At 37.4% G+C, this 19,162-nt stretch overlaps 1 protein-coding gene across 2 annotated transcripts in view; it reads right to left on the reverse strand.

Annotated features, from left to right (window-relative positions):
- Window positions 1-19,162, reverse strand: part of UGGT2 (UDP-glucose glycoprotein glucosyltransferase 2) — a 144,866-nt gene that overhangs the window by 59,510 nt on the left and 66,194 nt on the right. For both annotated transcript variants that reach the window (XM_010810955.4, XM_002691971.6), the window contains exons 16-22: window positions 13,721-13,852; window positions 10,328-10,492; window positions 9,862-9,985; window positions 9,673-9,771; window positions 5,403-5,497; window positions 3,795-4,001; window positions 550-681 (exon numbers count right to left, since the gene is read on the reverse strand). In XM_010810955.4, coding sequence (XP_010809257.1) covers window positions 550-681; window positions 3,795-4,001; window positions 5,403-5,497; window positions 9,673-9,771; window positions 9,862-9,985; window positions 10,328-10,492; window positions 13,721-13,852 — 954 coding nt within the window. The remainder of the gene's footprint in view (window positions 1-549; window positions 682-3,794; window positions 4,002-5,402; window positions 5,498-9,672; window positions 9,772-9,861; window positions 9,986-10,327; window positions 10,493-13,720; window positions 13,853-19,162) is intronic.

A 19,162-nucleotide genomic window follows, 5' to 3' on the forward strand; every position in this document is an offset into this window, starting at 1 on the left:
GCAGAAACTAATACAATATTGCAAAGCAATTATCCTCCAATTAAAAATAAATAAATTTTTTAAAAAAGAAAAAATCTTTATTAGGATGGTGGGAGTAAGAGTGACTTTCCCCACAGTTTTTAAAAATTATATTAATACATATAACTTTATACCACAACACTTACAAAGGTATTATCAATTGTAGAAAAAAGCTACAAAAAGAAAAAAGATGTTAAAATGTACTTTATACACACATTTACAACAGTGATTCTCAATTACAACGTTGTAATAATACTAAACTGCTTGTTCTAATACTTACCTTATAAAAGCTATCCCCAAAGAACATCCTCAGCCACATCCAATGTTACCACCGATGGGGATAGGGGTGAAGACACAGGGAGTGTCCATGAACTAGATTATCTCAGAGGCCAGTTTATTTATGCTGAGACCTGTCTGGCGTGAGCATCATCCTCTGTGTGTACTGCATCAGGTGTATTGTAATAGAAAATGTTTGAGACCTTTGTATCACAGTGTCACTGAAAAAAGTAAGCAATCGCTTTTTCTACTTACCCTCCCATTGCTGACAACACCTTTTTCTCCAGGACTCAATTTAAGTACATCTCGGCAGAACAAGTGGTGAGTTCGAAAAATATTCACTCCAATGGTATTATATTTTTTCTCAAAGGCATTTTTATCCATCCCCTAAGGCATAAGTTAAGAATGATAAAACCAATAAGAGAACAGTAAATACACAAAATAATTTTTTTAACATAGCTTACTTTAATAAGTCATTATAAAACTTAAAATTACATTAACTTTTGATTTTTAAAAGTACCATCTTGTTCTGAAATCACATTTTAAAAATAGAATCCTTCTTGGCAAGGCAATGACAATATTTGTAAATCCTGTTATAAGTAGATAGCTTGCTACCATTTGTTAAGAATGTGGGGTGGATTACTGATTAATAAAATGCTAGGGAACATCATTTAAAAAAATTTAACATTAAAAAATAAAATACAATGTTTATTAAATTCTGAACTCAGTACTTCCATTTTGGTGTGCTCAACTAAAAAATACTGGTTAGAATAAAAATACTCGGTCTCATTCCAATCCCACAAAACCAGTTTAGTAATAGTGCATTTAAATTCTGAAATACAAAAGTAATATTATCCATCTCAGTGTGTATCAAACATTAAGTGAAAGTCACTCAGTCATGTCCGACTCTTGCAATCCCACAGACTATACAGTTCATGGAATTCTCCTGACTAGGATGCTGAAGTGGGTAGCCTTTCCCTTCTCCAAGGGATCCTCCCAACCCAGGGATCAAACCCAGGTCTCCTTCATTGCAGGTGGATTCTTTCAAACATTAATATGCATACAAATCACCTGGGTGTCTTGTTAAAATATAGATTGTACTGGAGTAGATCCAGGGTGGGCCTTGCCTTCTGCATTTTTATCATGTTCCTGGAACACCCACAATATCAGAAAAGGTTCCCTGCCTGCCCAAGGCACAGCCACAGGTGGGTACTGAGCTCTAGAAATCTGGCTAGTATGACTGAGAAATTTACTGTAATTTTATTTCAATTTAAAACAGCCATGTGAAATTGGTGGCTACAGTATCAGACAGTGCAGCCCTAGAACTTCACTTTCAGAATCTCTCAGTTAACTCCTCTCTGATCACAAGCTGCTGACCCTCCAGCTCATTCACTCCAGTGTCAACAGAACAACCATTAGTCAACCCTTCAGTCCCTTGATCCAACCACTTATTGTCTATTGTGCTTTCCATATCATAATTTTCCTCCTAACCAAGCTCTACCTCAGAGCCCTTTACCATAGCAAAAACAGTGCATACTCAGTTCCCTTGAATGCCTCCTCTCAGTTATAATCACCTGGCAAAACCTCAACTCTGGTTAAACATAAATCTGTTTACTCTGTGACAGGATCCAAACAGTGTTAGGATGGCTGGAGAAACACATGCGGCCAATACTGATCTCACTTTCAGTTATGGTCACTAATCTCAAGCCCTCAGAAATTTTCCTATACCATTGTTGATTCACTTTCTCACTCGCAGAACAATAGGAAAATACTTGACAGTCTCTCTTCTTCCCTCCAACCTCTAAGAGCACCTCAGTTCAGTTCAGTTGCTCAGTCGTGTCTGACTTTTTGCGACCCCATGAACCGCAGCACGCCAGGCATCCCTGTCCATCACCAACTCCTGGAGTTTACTCAAACTCATGTCCATCGAGTCAGTGATGCCATCCAGCCATCTCATCCTCTGCTGTCCCCTTCTCCTCCTGCCCCATCCCTCCCAGCATGAGGGTCTTTTCCAATGAGTCCCTGCTCCCATCCTAATACTTAGCTAATGATCTGACTTTTTTTTGAAAACAGAATCAATCAGAAGAGAAGTACTTATCTTGCTACCACCAAATAAATCTACCCTGTTCTTAAACCAATACTTACAACTTGTGCATTGGGTCCCAGCACCTCTTTTCTACTCAAGAAACATCCTCTGACTTTGCTCCCTTCTCTCCGTATCATCTTTTCTCATATTTGGATGGACTGTTTTCATTAGCATACCAAAAAAGTAAAATCCTTCCCTGACCTTAAGTCCTATTCTAGCTACACAATATTTCTCTGTTCTCCACATAGGAAAATTCCTTTAGAAAGCTACGAATACTTGCTGTCTCTCTTTTCTGATTTCCCTTTCTCTCTTGACTCTGCTGCTGCTGCTGCTAAGTCGCTTCAGTCGTGTCCGACTCCGTGCGACCCCATAGACGGTAGCCCACCAGGCTCCCCTGTCCCTGGGATTCTCCAGGCAAGAACACTGGAGTGGGTTGCCATTTCCTTCTCCAATGCATGGAAGTGAAAAGTGAAAGTGAAGTCACTCAGTCGTCTCCGACTCTTAGCGACCCCATGGACTGCAGCCCACCAAGCTCCTCCGTCCATGGGATTCTCCAGGCAAGAGTACTGGAGTGGGGTGCCATCGCCTTCTCTTGACTCTAGTTCACCTTTATACCTACTACTTCATTGAAACTATTCTTATCAGTCACCAACGACCACCTTAACAAATAAAATGGTCCCTCATGAAGCTTAATTTCAAGACGTCTGGCATAGTTGACCATGTCCTCCTGTAAATACTTTCTTCAGATTCACTGTATTCTTGAATCTGGTACATTCCTCTTACAGACTTTCCATAGCTTGATTTCTCATTTCATTCAGAGCTTTGCCCAAACAACAGCTCTTTAGAGAGGCCTTCCCTTGACCACTCCAGCTAAAAGAACATCCCTCAAACAGTATACTTTCTTATAATTTTTTTTTCTAGCACCATTTACCTTTTCTTTCCCATTACAGTATAAGTCCATAAGAACAGGGATTGTATCTGCCTTGTTCACAAGTATTATCCCCATTGTCTGGGAGTCAATCGATAAATTTTTGGAATGGATTAATGAGTCTTTCTTCCAGAGCATCAGCTTTTACCTTAGAATTTTTCCCTGTACTGGATCCCTTCAGTGAAATAACTGAGGATTATTCACATATTCTTTTAACTCCCAATTCTTCACATAAATACATATCCAAACTAGAAAGCCATTAAATTTAAGATCATTGAGTAGTAGCTGAAATATCTGAAATTTGATATGTTCAGTGCTTCTATGCAAAGCCATATCATTTAATGAGGACATTTCCCACTGTAAAGCTTATGATCCCCATTTGATTATACTTATTGATTTTTTGGCAACATATCTCCAAGCACACTGAAATATTTTTGAAATATGCAACAGATATGTATCTATTACTTCAAACAAATAGCTACTAACCTCAGTAAGCAGCGTTTTAATTTTATTTCCAGAGTAAATAGCTGCAGCAGTTTTTTCTTCTGCCAGTTTCCTGAGAAAGTTTCTCAAAAAGCTATTTTTCAGAGTAAGAAAAGCTGCCAGAATTCCTCTAGAAATAGTTGTGTTTTCTTCATCTATTTTTGATGTAGGATTATAAATAACCCCCAACCGACTATGACCACTTGTTTTCTGCAAAACACATTTAAAGGTGATAAAGATCAGTATTTTACATATCCTTTTACAATGGAATTTTGTAAATTTCATAAAATTTTCCAAGACTAAAATCATACAAAGTACACTTGACCCTTGAACAATGCAGGGGTCAGACACACTGACCCCCTGAGCAGTCGAAAATCCACTTATAGTTGGTCCTCCGTATTCACAGTTCCACATCTGTAGAGTCAGCCAACCACAGATGACATAATACTGTAGTATTTACTACTGAAAAAAATTTGTGCATAAGTGGACCCATGCTGTTCAAACCCTGCAGCTGAAAGAGCAAAAGTATATTCTTTGACTACAGTATAATTAAGTTAGAAATCAATAACCAAAAGAAAACTAGAACATCAGTCTAGTTTTTATGAGATTTGGTTTACAGCCCAGCATCTACAAATGTTTCTTAAATATTACATTTGTGCTTTGTAAGAACATATACTATGCAATGTGTATTTTTCTATCAATATTCATTAGGTAAAGTTTGGGGATTTTATTATTCAAATCATCTGTACATCCCTATTGATTTTCTGTTTACTTGTTTTAATTATTACTGAGACAGATATGTAAAAAACTAGTACAATATGGAGGCTGGTGGACCAAGATCAGTGTGCCAGCATGGGCAGGTGCTGGTGAGGACCCTGTTCTGGTTGCATTTTCTAATTTCTCCTTGGATCCTTACATGACAGAAAGAGAGTAGGCTAGCTCTAGGACCTCGTTTTGTAAGAGCACTAATCCCATTTATGAGGACTCCACCCTTATGACCTAATTACCTCCTAAAGGTCCCATCTCCAAATATCAGCATATTGAGGATTAGATTTGAACATAAAAATTTTGAAAGAAAAGAAAAAAAGTGTTAGTCCCTCAGTAGTGTCCGACTCTGTGTGATCCCATGGACTGTAGCCTGCCAGGCTCTTTTGTCCATGGAATTCTCTAGGCAAGAATGCTGGAGTGCTTTGCCATTGCCTTCTCCAGGGGGATCTTCCCCACCCAGGGATCAAACCTGAGTCTCCTGAATTGCAAGAAGATTCTTTTACCATCTGAGCCACCAGGGAAGCCCTATAAATTTTGGGGGGGACACAAACATTCAGCACATACATGCTACTAGACATGTACATGTAAGTCCAACAGCAAGTACTAGGAGAGAATATACAAGTCATGAATCACAGAAGACATGTAGGGCTGTCTTTTCTGGGGCAAGGTCACTATCGTACATGGAGAAAGAATCTGAATTCCTGCCTTAGCACCATGTTTTAATCAAGTTAAGGAACTGAAAATGTTAACATGAAGGAAAATAAAGACTTAATGCATGTTTTTCATACTGCTTTCTCAAAATTACAACACATTAATTTTTGTAGAAAGTGTCCAAACACTCACCATGTGATTTAATGCATTAAAAAGCAGTTTTCTCCCAGATGGTTTGTCAAAATCAGCAACAATCCAGAAAGTAACTGAAGAAATTACATCATCATCTGAAAGTTTTAAACAGTATAAACTAATTCTTAAAATCAAAGACAGGAATATTTCCAGTTAACAAAATACATAAAATAATAGTTTTTAAAATGAATCATTTTGAAAATAAGAAAGTATTGGTAAAAATTAAACACACACAGAGTGAAATACATAGAAAATGTTGAGTAATTCATTTATAAACTGTATAAATTCAGATACCAAAAAGAAAGAATAGTCACCAAGAAACACATCTATGGGATACTTTTGCCAGTAGAGAAAATTGTATTATGCTTATCAAGGTTCCACTGTTGGCATGCAAAATTGCCTTCCAGCTACATATGTAAAAAAAAAAAAAGTGATATTTATGCCTTACATAATGTAAAACCACACACAATAAATTATTAGCAGATACTGGAAACAGGAATATTTTATTAGCTTATGATTCATGTATTTCAAAAATTCTGGCTATTGTTAACTTAGTCTAATTCACATCATCTTATGCCAAAAACATCAATACATTTTTTTTCCAGAAACATTTGAAAATCTGGAAGCCACAAGATGAAACAATTTTTAATTCTGCAGTCACAGTTAAATTGGTTTAATTTCATCCAACCTCAGCATATAACATCTGAAATAATACTTGTCTGGATATCATTGAACCTATACAAAAATTAGTCCCTTAGATCATATGACCCACTTAAAATAACTGTAGAAAGTTTGCTACACCAAAAACTTACACCTGAATAAATGTGAAGTTACAGTTCTATCACTGTTGTTCAATCACTAAGTCGTGTCCGACTCTGTAACCCCATGGACTGCAGCAAGCCAGGCTTCCCTGTCCTGCACCATCTCCTGCAGTTTACTCAAACTCATATCCACTGAGTAGGTGATGCTATCGTTCCATACCCAGTAATATATAATTATGCAAAAGCTGGCTTTGGTTAATGAAACAAATATGTAACAAAATGAAGGACATACTGATTCTCCTTGAAATCCTTCAGAAGCAATTTAATAGTAACGCAGTGGTGGCACATTCTTTTCAAAGAAGAAAGGCAAAGAATTCTCATGCCTTCTTAAATGTCAGCATTTTTACAATTACAAATAGTAAACTGAGAAATACTTCAAGAATGCTAAGCAAGTTTCTCCCAATTTTATATTTGTTTCAGTTCAGTTCATTTCAGTCACTCAGTCGTGTCCGACTCTTTGCGACCCCATGATCGCAACAAGCCGGGCCTCTCTGTCCATCACCAACTCCCGGGTCCACACAAACTCATGTCCATCGAGTCGGTGATGCCATCCAGTCATCTCATCCTCTGTCGTCCCCTTCTCCTCTTGCCCCTAATCCCTCCCAGCATCAGGGTCTTTTCAAAAGAGTCAACTCTTTGCATGAGGTGGCCAAAGTATTGAGTTTTAGCTTTAGCATCAGTCCTTCCAATGAACACCCAGGACTCATCTCCTTTAGAATGGACTGGTTGGATCTCCTTGCAGTCCAAGGGACTCTCAAGTCTTCTCCAACACCACAGTTCAAAAGCATCAATTCTTTGGCACTCAGCTTTCTTCACAGTCCAACTCTCACATCCATACATGACCACTGGAAAAACCACAGCTTTGACTAGATGGACCTTTGTTGGCAAAGTAATGTCTCTGCTTTTGAATATGCTATCTAGGTTGGTCATAATTTTCCTACCAAGGAGTAAGCGTCTTTTAATTTCATGGCTGCAGTCACCATCTGCAGTGATTTTGGAGCCCCCAAAAATAAAGGCAGCCGCTGTGTCCACTGTTTCCCCATCTGTTTGCCATGAAGTGATGGGACCAGATGCCATGATCTTAGTTTTGTGAATGTTGAGCTTTTTCACTCTCCTCTTTCACTTTCAACAAGAGGCTTTTTAGTTCCTCTTCACTTTCTGCTGTAAGAGTGGTGTCATCTGCATATCTGAGGTTATTGATATTTCTCCCGGCAATCTTGATTCCAGCTTGTGCTTCTTCCAGCCCAGTGTTTCTCATGATGTACTCTGCATAGAAGTTAAATAAGCAGGGTGACAATAAAAGCCTTGACGTACTTCTTTTCCTATTTGGAACCAGTCTGTTGTTCCATGTCCAGTTCTAACTGTTGCTTCCTGACCTGCATATAGGTTTCTCAAGAGGCAGATCAGGTGGTCTGGTATTCCCATCTCTTTCAGAATTTTCCACAGTTTATTGTGATCCACACAGTCAAAGGCTTTGGCACAGTCAATAAAGCAGAAATAGATATTTTTCTGGAACACTCTTGCCCTTTTGATGATCTAGCGGATGTTGGCAATTTGATCTCTGGTTCCTCTGCCTTTTCTAAAACCAGCTTGAACATCAGGAAGTTCACAGTTCACGTATTGCTGAAACCTGGCTTACAGAATATTGAGCATTACTTTACTAGCGTGTGAGATGAGTGCAATTGTGTGGTAGTTTGAGCATTCTTTGGCATTGCCTTTCCTTGGGATTGGAATGAAAATTGACCTTTTCCAGTCCTGTGGCCACTGCTGAGTTGTCCAAATTTGCTGGCATATTGAGTGCAGCACTTTCACAGCATCATCTTTCAGGATTTGAAATAGCTCAACTGGGATTCCATCACCTCCGCTAGCTTTGTTCGTAGTGATGCTTTCTAAGGCCCACTTGACTTCACAATGCAGGATGTCTGGCCCTAGGTCAGTGATCACACCATTGTGATTATCTGGGTCATGAAGATCCTTTTTGTACAGTTCTTCTGTGTATTCTTGCCACCTCTTCTTAATATCTTCTGCTTCTGTTAGGTCCCTACCATTTCTGTCCTTTATCAAGCCCATCTTTGCATGAAATGTTCCCTTGGGATCTCTAATTTTCTTGAAGAGATCTCTAGTCTTTCCCACTCTGTTGGTTTCCTCTATTTCTTTGCATTGCATGCTGAGGAAGGCTTTCTTATCTCTCCTTGCTATTCTTTGGAATTCTGCATTCAGATGCTTGTATGTTTCTTTTTCTCCTTTGCTTTTTGCTTCTCTTCTTTTCACAGCTATTTAAGGCCTCCCCAGACAGCCATTTTGCTTTTTTGCATTTTTTTTTCTTGGGGATGGCCTTGATCCCATAAAAATAAAGAAATAAGGTGTTTCTCAGTTAATTATTCTTTTAAATTGAAAGAGATTTAATCTAAGGGCATTAATTATAGGCTAACTTACTCTATTCTGATGCCCCAAAGCAATTTTTGAAATACAATCCAGAACCTGATAAATATCCTTCTTCTATTTTTTTATTCCCTGTTTCTCTGTCTACTTTTCCCTTCACTTGACACATTCAGGACCTTAACCTGCCATACAATGGAACTGAATTATATTTTATTATTTGTTGAATTTCTTGTAGACAGACCACTTTATGAACATAAAATCACAGATCTGTTAGAAAGTAACTCAAAGGTGATCTGGTCCTAATTTGGATTCACCCCATAGCATTCTCAAAAACTAGCTGTGTGCTTAAATCTCTTTCATATATAAAAATTACCCTTTATTTCACAGTAATTTCATCTTTAGATCACTCATTGTCAGAAAGTTACCACTTTATATAACAACATAAAAATCAGCTTTCTTTTATGTTTCATGCATGGGTTCTCTGTGTTCTCTCCAGAACAAAGTGGGTCAAGCAAAACAAAGTGAAACTCAAACCAACCAAACTCCATTATCTGAAGAATTCATGGTATCTCACAAGTCTGTGGTCATACTGCAGTTTTCCTATCTAGGCTAAATCGTTATTTCCAAAGATGTTCCTGTCTTGGTCCCCCTTCCTTTGGATATGACCGCTATCCTAAGCAAAACATTCAGACACTGTTTAACCAGAATGCAGAACTAGTCTCCTCTCATCTGGGGATTACACTTTTATTCATGCCTTATAAGATTATCAGGTTACTTAATCTTGGAAGTGTTTTACCACCTTCCTAAAAAGGAGAATAACAGAATAGCTAGCTTTAAAAAAAAGGCAAAGAAATAAGATTAACCCCTGCATATATGATTAGCTAGGATAGGCGGCATCATTTTTCTCAGCAAAATCCTTTTATCCTAACAATTTACAAATTCTCAAATTGAAAACCAGGCCTCTAATCAAATATCAACATACAAAAATGCGTTATGCAAACATTTAATAAAATTATTAACTTTTACCATTTAGGAATAAATTCAGGAAAATAAAATATGCTTATTACCTCTTTCAGTTACATAGTGCATGTTCTCTGCAATTACAGCACTCTTATCTTGTGTATCCAAGAACAAGAAAGTAGAGAAATCTTCAACATCAGCAGTTACTAAAAATTTTAATGTTAAATGTTAAATAATGAATTAATAAAACATTCACAACTCAATAAACATTTGTAGAAAAGGAAGGATTATTTTACCTGATGTAGGTATCAAATTAAGGTACTTCCATTTATTGTGCAAAATCAAAGGATTTATACGGGGCACAACATTATTTTTACCCATTAGGAAGTCAACTGCATTTATTCGATCATTTAAGGCACCCTAAAATAACAAAATATTATTTAGGCAATATAGGCAATTTATATGCATATGTTTTAATATGATGCAGAGAATACATTTAAAGATTGCTTAATCTAAAATAAGTCAATTTAAGATTCTTATAATAAATTTTCCTGTAAAACTTTGGAGTTTCTTTCCAATTAAGCAATTTTTAGATGTAATTATGCACAGATAAATTTAATTACTACTTTAAAAAGCACTACTAAATGATTAGAATGGAAACTTTTATGCAATTGACTTTAGCTATTAAGATAGTTCTAATGTAATATAGAAATAATTTAGAAATATCATTCATCAGACATTTTCTCATACATGCTTACCTACCATAAAAACTTCCTTTTGTAAATACGCAGTTGTATCCATCATTCTGTGAAGAACAGCCATTTCTAGTTCCTTAAAATTCAGCTCTTCACGGTCAAAGGATTCACCATTATAAAGAGCTTGAGGCAAAGGACCCAAGCCAGTCATCTTATAAAAGTTTGTTCCTGCCTATTCAATTAAAAAAATATCAGAGAGTTAAACAGAATATGTCTGTTTGAAAAAGAAATACATAAAGGGACTGCAACATTTTTGTATGTCATAGAAAAATGTTAGTTTTGCTAATTTTATCTGTTCTTTGCAACACTACTTAAAAGAAGGTAATTTACCTACAGAGAACAAGTCAGAAAACTTTTTTTAAAAGGGCCAGACACATATTTTAGGTTTTGTGAGCCATCTGGTCTGTGACACAACTACTCAGTCGTGATGTTACAGTGCAAACTAATGTTACAGTGCTGTGTGTTACCGTGACACACAACAAAATGAATGAATGAACCTGGCTGTCTCCAACAACCTGTGTTTATAAAAACAGGTGGAAAAACGGTGGTGGAAAGCCTGGATTTGGCTTGGGGCCTGTAGTTTTCTGGCCTTTGATAAAAGGGTATGACTTTACTTAAAAAAATACATCTACCTGCATAAGAGGTTAATTTATCTCTATGTTCATTTGTTTAGTAAACATTCATTGAATTCATGTTTGGCTAGACTCTGTGAGTACAAAGCTAAAATATCTGCCTTCGAGGGGCTCACATATATACAAGCAAAACTGAGGCCATATACCAGGTTTTATGGGAGCCCAGAAAAGAAGTGACAAAGTTTGAGTGTGGAGAGAAGGGATCATAGAAACCCTCTTCAGGGAATAACAGCAAAATCTTAAAGGACAAGTAAAAATTTGCTTGTCCTTTAAAAGTGGAGAAAGACATTCCAAGCAAAAACAGACAGCACTGCAAGTAATAGAAGGGAAAAGAGAATATGGTATATTCAGGTAATGGCAAACAGTTTCCTGTGTTTACAGAGGGAGGAGTTATTAATATGTAGGGAGAAGATATTAGGCCAGAGGGGTGGAGGGGCTAGATCATGAAGGTCTTCAGCATCTGGATTTTATCTTGTATGATACAGTATCACTAATAATTAATTCATTCACTACTCAACACTATGTATCAATAAAATTGTCATGATAGCCAACATATTAATAATTACTCTGTGAAGCTAAGTACTATTATATTCACTTTATAGATGATAAAACATACAGAGAGTCACTTCCAATGTCATATAACTACTACATTTTGGAAACAGAATTTGTACTTACAAGTGTGTGACAAATAGTCTGAACTTGTAACCACTGAACTAGATTATCTCTGAGCTATATTACATATATATATAACTGTATATATATGCTGGGAGAAGTATCAGTAACCTCAGATATGCAGATGACACCACACTTATGGCAGAAAGCAAAGAAGAAGTAAAGAGCCTCTTGATGAAAGTGAAAGAAGAGAGTGAAAAAGTTGGCTTAAAGCTGAACATTCAGAAAACTAAGATCATGGAATCTGGTTCCATCACTTCACGGCAAATCGATGGGGAAACAGTGACAGACTTTATTTTTTTGGGCTCCAAAATCACTGCAGATGGTGACTGCAGCCATGAAATTAAAAGATGCTTGCTCCTTGGAAGAAAAGTTATGACCAACCTAGACAGAATATTATTGGAGAAGGAAATGGCAACCCACTCCAGTGTTCTTGCCTGGAGAATCCCAGGGATGGGGGAGCCTGGTGGGCTGCAGTCTATGGGGTCGCACAGAGTTGGACACAACTGAAGCGACTTAGCAGCAGCAGCAGCAGACAGCATATTAAAAAGCAGAGACATTACTTTGCCAACAAAGGACCATCTAGTCAAAGCTATGGTTTTTCCAATAGTCATGTATGTGAGAGCTGGACTATGACAAATGCTGAGCAGTGAAGAATTGATGCTTTTGAACTATGGTGTTGGAGAAGACTCAAGAGTCCCTTGGACTACAAGGAGATCCAACAGAGAAATATCATTAACCTCAGATATGCAGATAACACCACCCTTATGGCAGAAAGTGAAGAACTATAAAGAGCCTCTTGACGAAAGTGAAAGAGGAGAGTGAAAAAGTTGGCTTAAAGCTCAACATTCAGAAAACTAAGATCATGGCATCCGATCCCATCACTTCATGGCAGATAGATGGGGAAACAGTGAAAACAGTGGCTGACTTTCTTTTTCTGGGCTCTAAAATCACTGCAGATGCTGACTGCAGCCATGAAATTAAAAGATGCTTACTCCTTGGAAGGAAAGTTATGACCAAGTAAGACAGCATATTAAAAAGCAGAGACATTACTTTGTCAACAAAGGTCCATCTAGTCAAGGCTATGGTTTTTCCAGTGGTCATGTATGGATGTGAGAGTTGGACTATAAAGAAAGCTGAGTGCCGAAGAATTGATGCTTTTGAACTGTGGTGTTGGAGAAGACTCTTGAGAGTCCCTTGGACTGCAAGGAGATCCAACCAGTCCATCCTAAAGGAGATCAGTCCTGGGTGTTCATTGGAAGGACTAATGTTGAGGCTGAAACTCCCAATACTTTGGCCACCTGATGTGAAGAGCTGACTCATTGGAAAAGCCCCTGATGCTGGGAAAGATTGAGGGCAGGAGGAGAAGGGGACAATAGAGGATGAGATGGTTGGATGGCATCATCAACTCAATGGACATGGGTGTGGGTTGACTCCAGGAGTTGGTGATGGACAGGGAGGTATGGCGTGCTGCGGTTCATGGGGTCACAAAGAGTCCGACGTGACTGAGCGACTGAACTGAACTGAAGGAGTTACATATATTAACAATTATATCTTCTTGGGCTAATCCATTGATCATTATATGATATCCTCCTTTGTCCCTTATTTCAGCCTTTGTTTTAAACTCTATTTCATCTGACGCCAACTGGTCCCTGGATTTCTTCTCATTGCCATTGCATGAAATACCTATTTAATTCCCTCACTTCAGTCTGTGTGTATCTTCAGATCTGAAGTTAAGTCTCTTGGAGGCAGCTTATACACAAGTCTTGCTTGTATATCCATCTGGTTACTGTCCTTTGATTGAAGCATTTAGTCCATTTACATTTAAGTAATTATTGGTAGGTATGTACATATTGCCATTTTGTTAATTGTTTTAATGATTTTCTACACTATTAGTTCTGAGAAGTAACTTTTTTGATGTCAATAGTGGTAACTTAAACACTGTATAAAACGTGTCATTCAAAGGTATAAATTTCCCTTTTTTTAATGTTTAAAATCTAAATCTGATTGTAGAGTTAGTTATATTAAGATCATCTATTCATGAGATAATAAAAGCTTCTTCACCATTATTTTTTAAAATTTGCATTCCAACTTACCTTTCTTTCACCATCATATTTAGAATCAATTCCCAAAATATCCCAAACATTAGCATGAGGAAATTTATTTTGGAGAACACGCTTGACATTGTTCACAGTGAGTATTTTGTGATTCTCCACTTCTTGGTACATCTGTGAAAATAAAGATATTATGATTTTCATCTTACAGTAATTAGTTTTGTTTCTTTTCCCTAGCATGAATATTTACAAAGAACTTACTTTATATTTTCTAAGTTCTAAGCATATTACATACATTCATTTATATATACACACTTACCCCCACATACAGAGATAAGCAAACTATTTTAACAATAAAATCTATCATCTTCTAACTAAAATGGTATTGTGAATATTCTATAGCTTTCAAAATACCATATCAAGTTTCTATGTTAGTCTATTTTGATTAAGCCAGACCCTATAATTCTTAATAATAACAATGGTTACCTTTATTAAAAAAAAAAAATATATATATATGGGTTTCCCTGGTGGCTCAGAGGTTACAGTGTCTGCCTGCAATGCGGGAGGCCTGGGTTCAATCCCTGGGTCGGGAAGATCCCCTGGAGAAGGAAATGGCAACCCACTCCAGTATTCTTGGACAGAGGAGCCTGGTGGGCTACAGTCCACGGGGTCACGCACACAAATAGTTTAAATGACTTATTTCAGAAATGCTTATTTTCATTTCCAATTGTTCTTTAGTAAATATCTTAACTAGCTTTTTTTCTATACATCCATTCTTTCTCCAGTCTCAAAATACTTTAATCATACTGGCATAAAGTAAGCTGTTACCCCTTTATTTTTTTCCCCATTTCCCCCTTCACTATAGATCTTCTACCATGACCCAGGCACTGTTCCACATGGGGAAAACAGACAGCTCTGCCTCAAGAAAGATGGTATTTCCGAGCAGATGATTTACTGAAACATTAATGTGAACTTGAGCCAAGACATTCTGGGGAAAGAGCCTACCAAGCAGAGGGGAAAAACTAGTAAATACAAACATCATTAGGTAGTATTTTGATATATCAAATAAGAATATTATTTTTAGTCCCAATTCACTTGAAGTATTATTGCCAGAGACAATCCTCATATTATGACTGACAGAATCTTCATATTATTCTGCAGAGTAAGGAATTAGCATTCTGCAATTTCCTTTTATCACTATAAACTGTGTAACCTATCCCTTTAAGAGGTGACAGATCTAAAAGTAGCTCCTAGAGTTTGATTTTATGAGTCTCTCAGTTTATGAGGAAGTTTTCTCCTTATATTGAAGTAGAACATACTATGATCTTCAGTTCAGTTCAGTCGCTCAGTCGTGTCCGACTCTTTGCAACCCCATGAATCACAGCACGCCAGGCCTCCCTGTCCATCACCAACTCCCGGAGTTCACCCAGACTCACGTCCATCAAGTCAGTGATGCCATCCAGCCATCTCATCCTCTGTCGTCCCCTTCTCCTCCTGCCCCCAATCCCTCCCAGCATCAGAGTCTTTTCCAATGAGTCAACTCTTCACATGAGGTGGCCAAAGTACTGGAGTTTCAGCTTTAGCATCATTCCTTCCAAAGAAATCCCAGGGCTGATCTCCTTCAGAATGGACTGGTTGGATCTCCTTGCAGTCCAAGGGACTCTCAAGAGTCTTCTCCAACACCACAGTTCAAAAGCATCATTCTTCGGCACTCAGCCTTCTTCACAGTCCAACTCTCACATCCATACATGACCACTGGAAAAACCATAGCCTTGACTAGACGGCCCTTTGTTGGCAAAGTAACGTCTCTGCTTTTGAATATGCTATCTAGGTTGGTCATAACTTTCCTACCAAGGAGTAAGCGTCTTTTAATTTCATGGCTGCAATCACCATCTGCAGTGATTTTTGGAGCCCCAAAAAATAAAGTCTGACACTGTTTCCACTGTTTCTCCATCTATTTCCCATGAAGTGGTGGGACCGGATGCCATGATCTTCGTTTTCTGAATGTTGAGCTTTAAGCCAACTTTTTCACTCTCCACTTTCACTTTCATCAAGAGGCTTTTTAGTTCCTCTTCACTTTCTGCCATAAGGGTGGTGTCATCTGCATATCTGAGGTTACTGATAACTTCTCCCCGCAATCTTGATTCCAGCTTGTGTTTCTTCCAGTCCAGCGTTTCTCATGATGTATTCTGCACAGAAGTTAAATAAACAGGGTGACAATATACAGCCTTGATGTACTCCTTTTCCTATTTGGAACCAGTCTGTTATTCCATGTCCAGTTCTAACTGTTGCTTCCTGACCTGCATACAAATTTCTCAAGAGGCAGATCAGGTGGTCTGGTATTCCCATCTCTTTCAGAATTTTCCACAGAATTTTCCACATTTTCCACTATGATCTTAATAACTCAAAAAAAGGGGGAAAGTACAGCCTTCTGTAAAACATAAACTGATTAGAAAATAAAATTCTGAATAAAGCAAAAGTTATATATGAAAAGTCTTTGAGGTCAGTCATTTTACTAATTTGTTACTTTAAAAATATTAGGTATTCCTAAGGTATCTAAGTTAGCTAGAATGTCTTACATAAGCTACTTTAGATACATAACAATTCAATCTTCTTATTTATAATTTCAAAAACTTTTTTTGAGGAATTTGAGATGCCATGCAATTTATTCACATTTTAGATAACACAGTTTATATGCAAATGTTTATTAAAAATGCAATCCTTTTTTAAACCAACTCTGTTCCTATGGAAAGCAAAAGACTGTGTGTAATCTAAATATATTAATACACTATGAGAATTTGAGACCTGAAATAAAAATATAAATCCTTTCATTTTCATTAACATGTGTATGTAACATCTTGTAAGCACAAAAGAGAGATTTTCAATCTTGTGAAATTTATAATCTAGTTAGGAAGGCAAACTTGCAGATATGTAAGTACTTTAACCCAAATATTACAGACTTACACCTTTGAACATCATACATAATTTCAAATTTTTGTGATTCAATCTCCAATTGCTTGGCTTCAGAATGTCTAAATTTTTTCCTCAAACTTTAAACCTTCTATTTTGTATTGGGCTATGGGCTTCCCTGGTGGCTCAGATGATAAAGAATCTGCCTGCAATGCAGGAGACCCAGGTTTAATCCCAGGGTTGGGAGGATGCCCTGGAGAAAGACATGGCAACCCAGTCCAGTATTCTTGCTTTGAAAATCCCAAGGACGGAGAAGCCTGGGAAGCTATGGTTCATAGGGTTGCAAAGAGTTGGACATGACAGAAGTGACTTAGCACGCATGCATAGTCTATTAACAATGTTGTGGTAGCTTCAGGTGAATAGCAAAGGGACTCAGCCATATATAATTTTAAGAAATGTTATGTAACTTGGTAAGCAAAAAAAGTATGGGACATTATGAAGTATAACAAAACGAACCATCTCCACGAACAAACCAGATAACACTGAAAATGAACATCACTGTGGATTATAATATCAGTTCAGTTCAGTCGCTCAGTCGTGTCTGAGTCTTTGCGACCCCATGAATTGCAGCACGCAAGGCCTCCCTGTTCATCACCAACTCCCTGAGTTCACTCAAACTCACGTCCATCGAGTTGGTGATGCCATCCAGCCATCTCATCCTCTGTCGTCCCCTTCTCCTCCTGCCCCCAATCCCCCCCAGCATCAGAGTCTTTTCCAACGAGTCAATTCTTCACATGAGGTGGCCAGAGTACTGGAGTTTCAGCTTTAGCATCATTCCTTCCAAAGAACACCCAGGACTGATCTCCTTTAGAATGGACTGGTTGGATCTCCTTGCAGTCCAAGGGACTCTCAAGAGTCTTCTCCAACACCACAGTTCAAAAGCATCAATTCTTCCGCACTCAGCTTTCTTCACAGTCCAACTCTCACATCCATACATGACTACTAGAAAAACCATAGCCTTGACTAAACGGACCTTTGTTGGCAAAGGAATGTCTCTGCTTTTTAATATGTTGTTTAGGTTGGCCATAACTTTTCTTCCAGGGAGTAAGCATCTTTTAATTTCATGGCTGCAATCACCATCTGCAGTGATTTTGGAGCCCCCCAAAATAAAGTCAGCCACTGTTTCTACTGTTTCTCCATCTATTTCCCATGAAGTGATGGGACCAGATGCCATGATCTTCGTTTTCTGAATGTTGAGCTTTAAGCCAACTTTTTCACTCTCCTCTTTCACTTTCATCAAGAGGCTTTTTAGTTCTTCTTCACTTTCTGCCATAAGGGTGGTGTCAACTGCATATGTGAGGTTATTGATACTTCTCCTGGCAATCTATTGGTGAAGCACAATTTTCCTCCCAATGTCATCTCCCTCTATTCCCTCAGAAGCAAGCATCATCTTGTTTATATTTACCATTTCCTTACCTTTTAAGTTCTAGAGTTTTATCTGAATGTATTTCCAGGCACTATGATATTTAGTTTTGTTTGCTTTTTGAGCTTTAAATAGTACATGGTAATATGTCGGCCTTCTATACTTTCATTATGCCTCTAATACATCCATAATTTTAGCATATCATGATCCATCATGTGAAATGATTAAATTTTACTGATTAATATGGATTATATATATATATATAGTATACCAATATACCATATATATGTAGTTTCCAGTTTGTTGCTATTGTGCATGATTCTGCTAATAGTCTCCTACAGCAACGATTTGTCTCAAAGTATGTGTGTGTGCATGTGTGTAGGGAATATGCAAATTTAACCTCAAATTTTGAAGAACTACAATTGTTTCTCAAAGTGGTTATACCAATTCATATTCTTATAGGCAGTGTAACAGTGTAAAGGAATTTCCATTGTTATCCATTCTCATTAATGTATGATACTGTCAGCTTTCTTAATTACTGCCAGATTATCGGAGATAAGATATATCTCAGGGTAAGCTTTATTTGCATTTTTATGATTTCCGAGATACTCAGTTACCATTAATTGTAATAAACATTTACTTACTTTAATAATTTCAATACATTTTGGCTTCACATTAATGTATCCTCTAATATTTTGAAAAATCTCTCTATGTATTTTTTTCATTGGGTTTTTCAATTTGCAGGAAGTCTAATACATATCACGTACTGCAAATATTTCTCTTCCTTGGAACTTTTTCCTTCACTACTTTGTGATATCTGTTTTATGATATCTGATGAACAATGCACTGGTTTTAATTTGTAAGTAGCTAAATCTATCAATATTCTCCTCAGACTCATAATTTTTAAAATATTATTGAGGAACCTTAACTCCTTTGGGGTCCTAATTTCTTTCTAACATCTTAATGCTTTGTTTTTAACACTAAGTTTTTAAACTACCTGACATTATTTTTTACATAAGGTGTGAGATCCTATCTGTTTGTACCAGATTATCATTAACTGCCCAGCTACCAGCTGTTTAAGTCCATTCCAATATGATAGGAAGTTATAATAATGGTTGACAAGCCATAGAACAATAAATATAAAAATCAAT

The sequence above is a fragment of the Bos taurus genome, chromosome 12, assembly GCF_002263795.3.
Source record: "Bos taurus isolate L1 Dominette 01449 registration number 42190680 breed Hereford chromosome 12, ARS-UCD2.0, whole genome shotgun sequence".
In the NCBI taxonomy this organism is placed as follows: Eukaryota; Metazoa; Chordata; class Mammalia; order Artiodactyla; family Bovidae; genus Bos; species Bos taurus.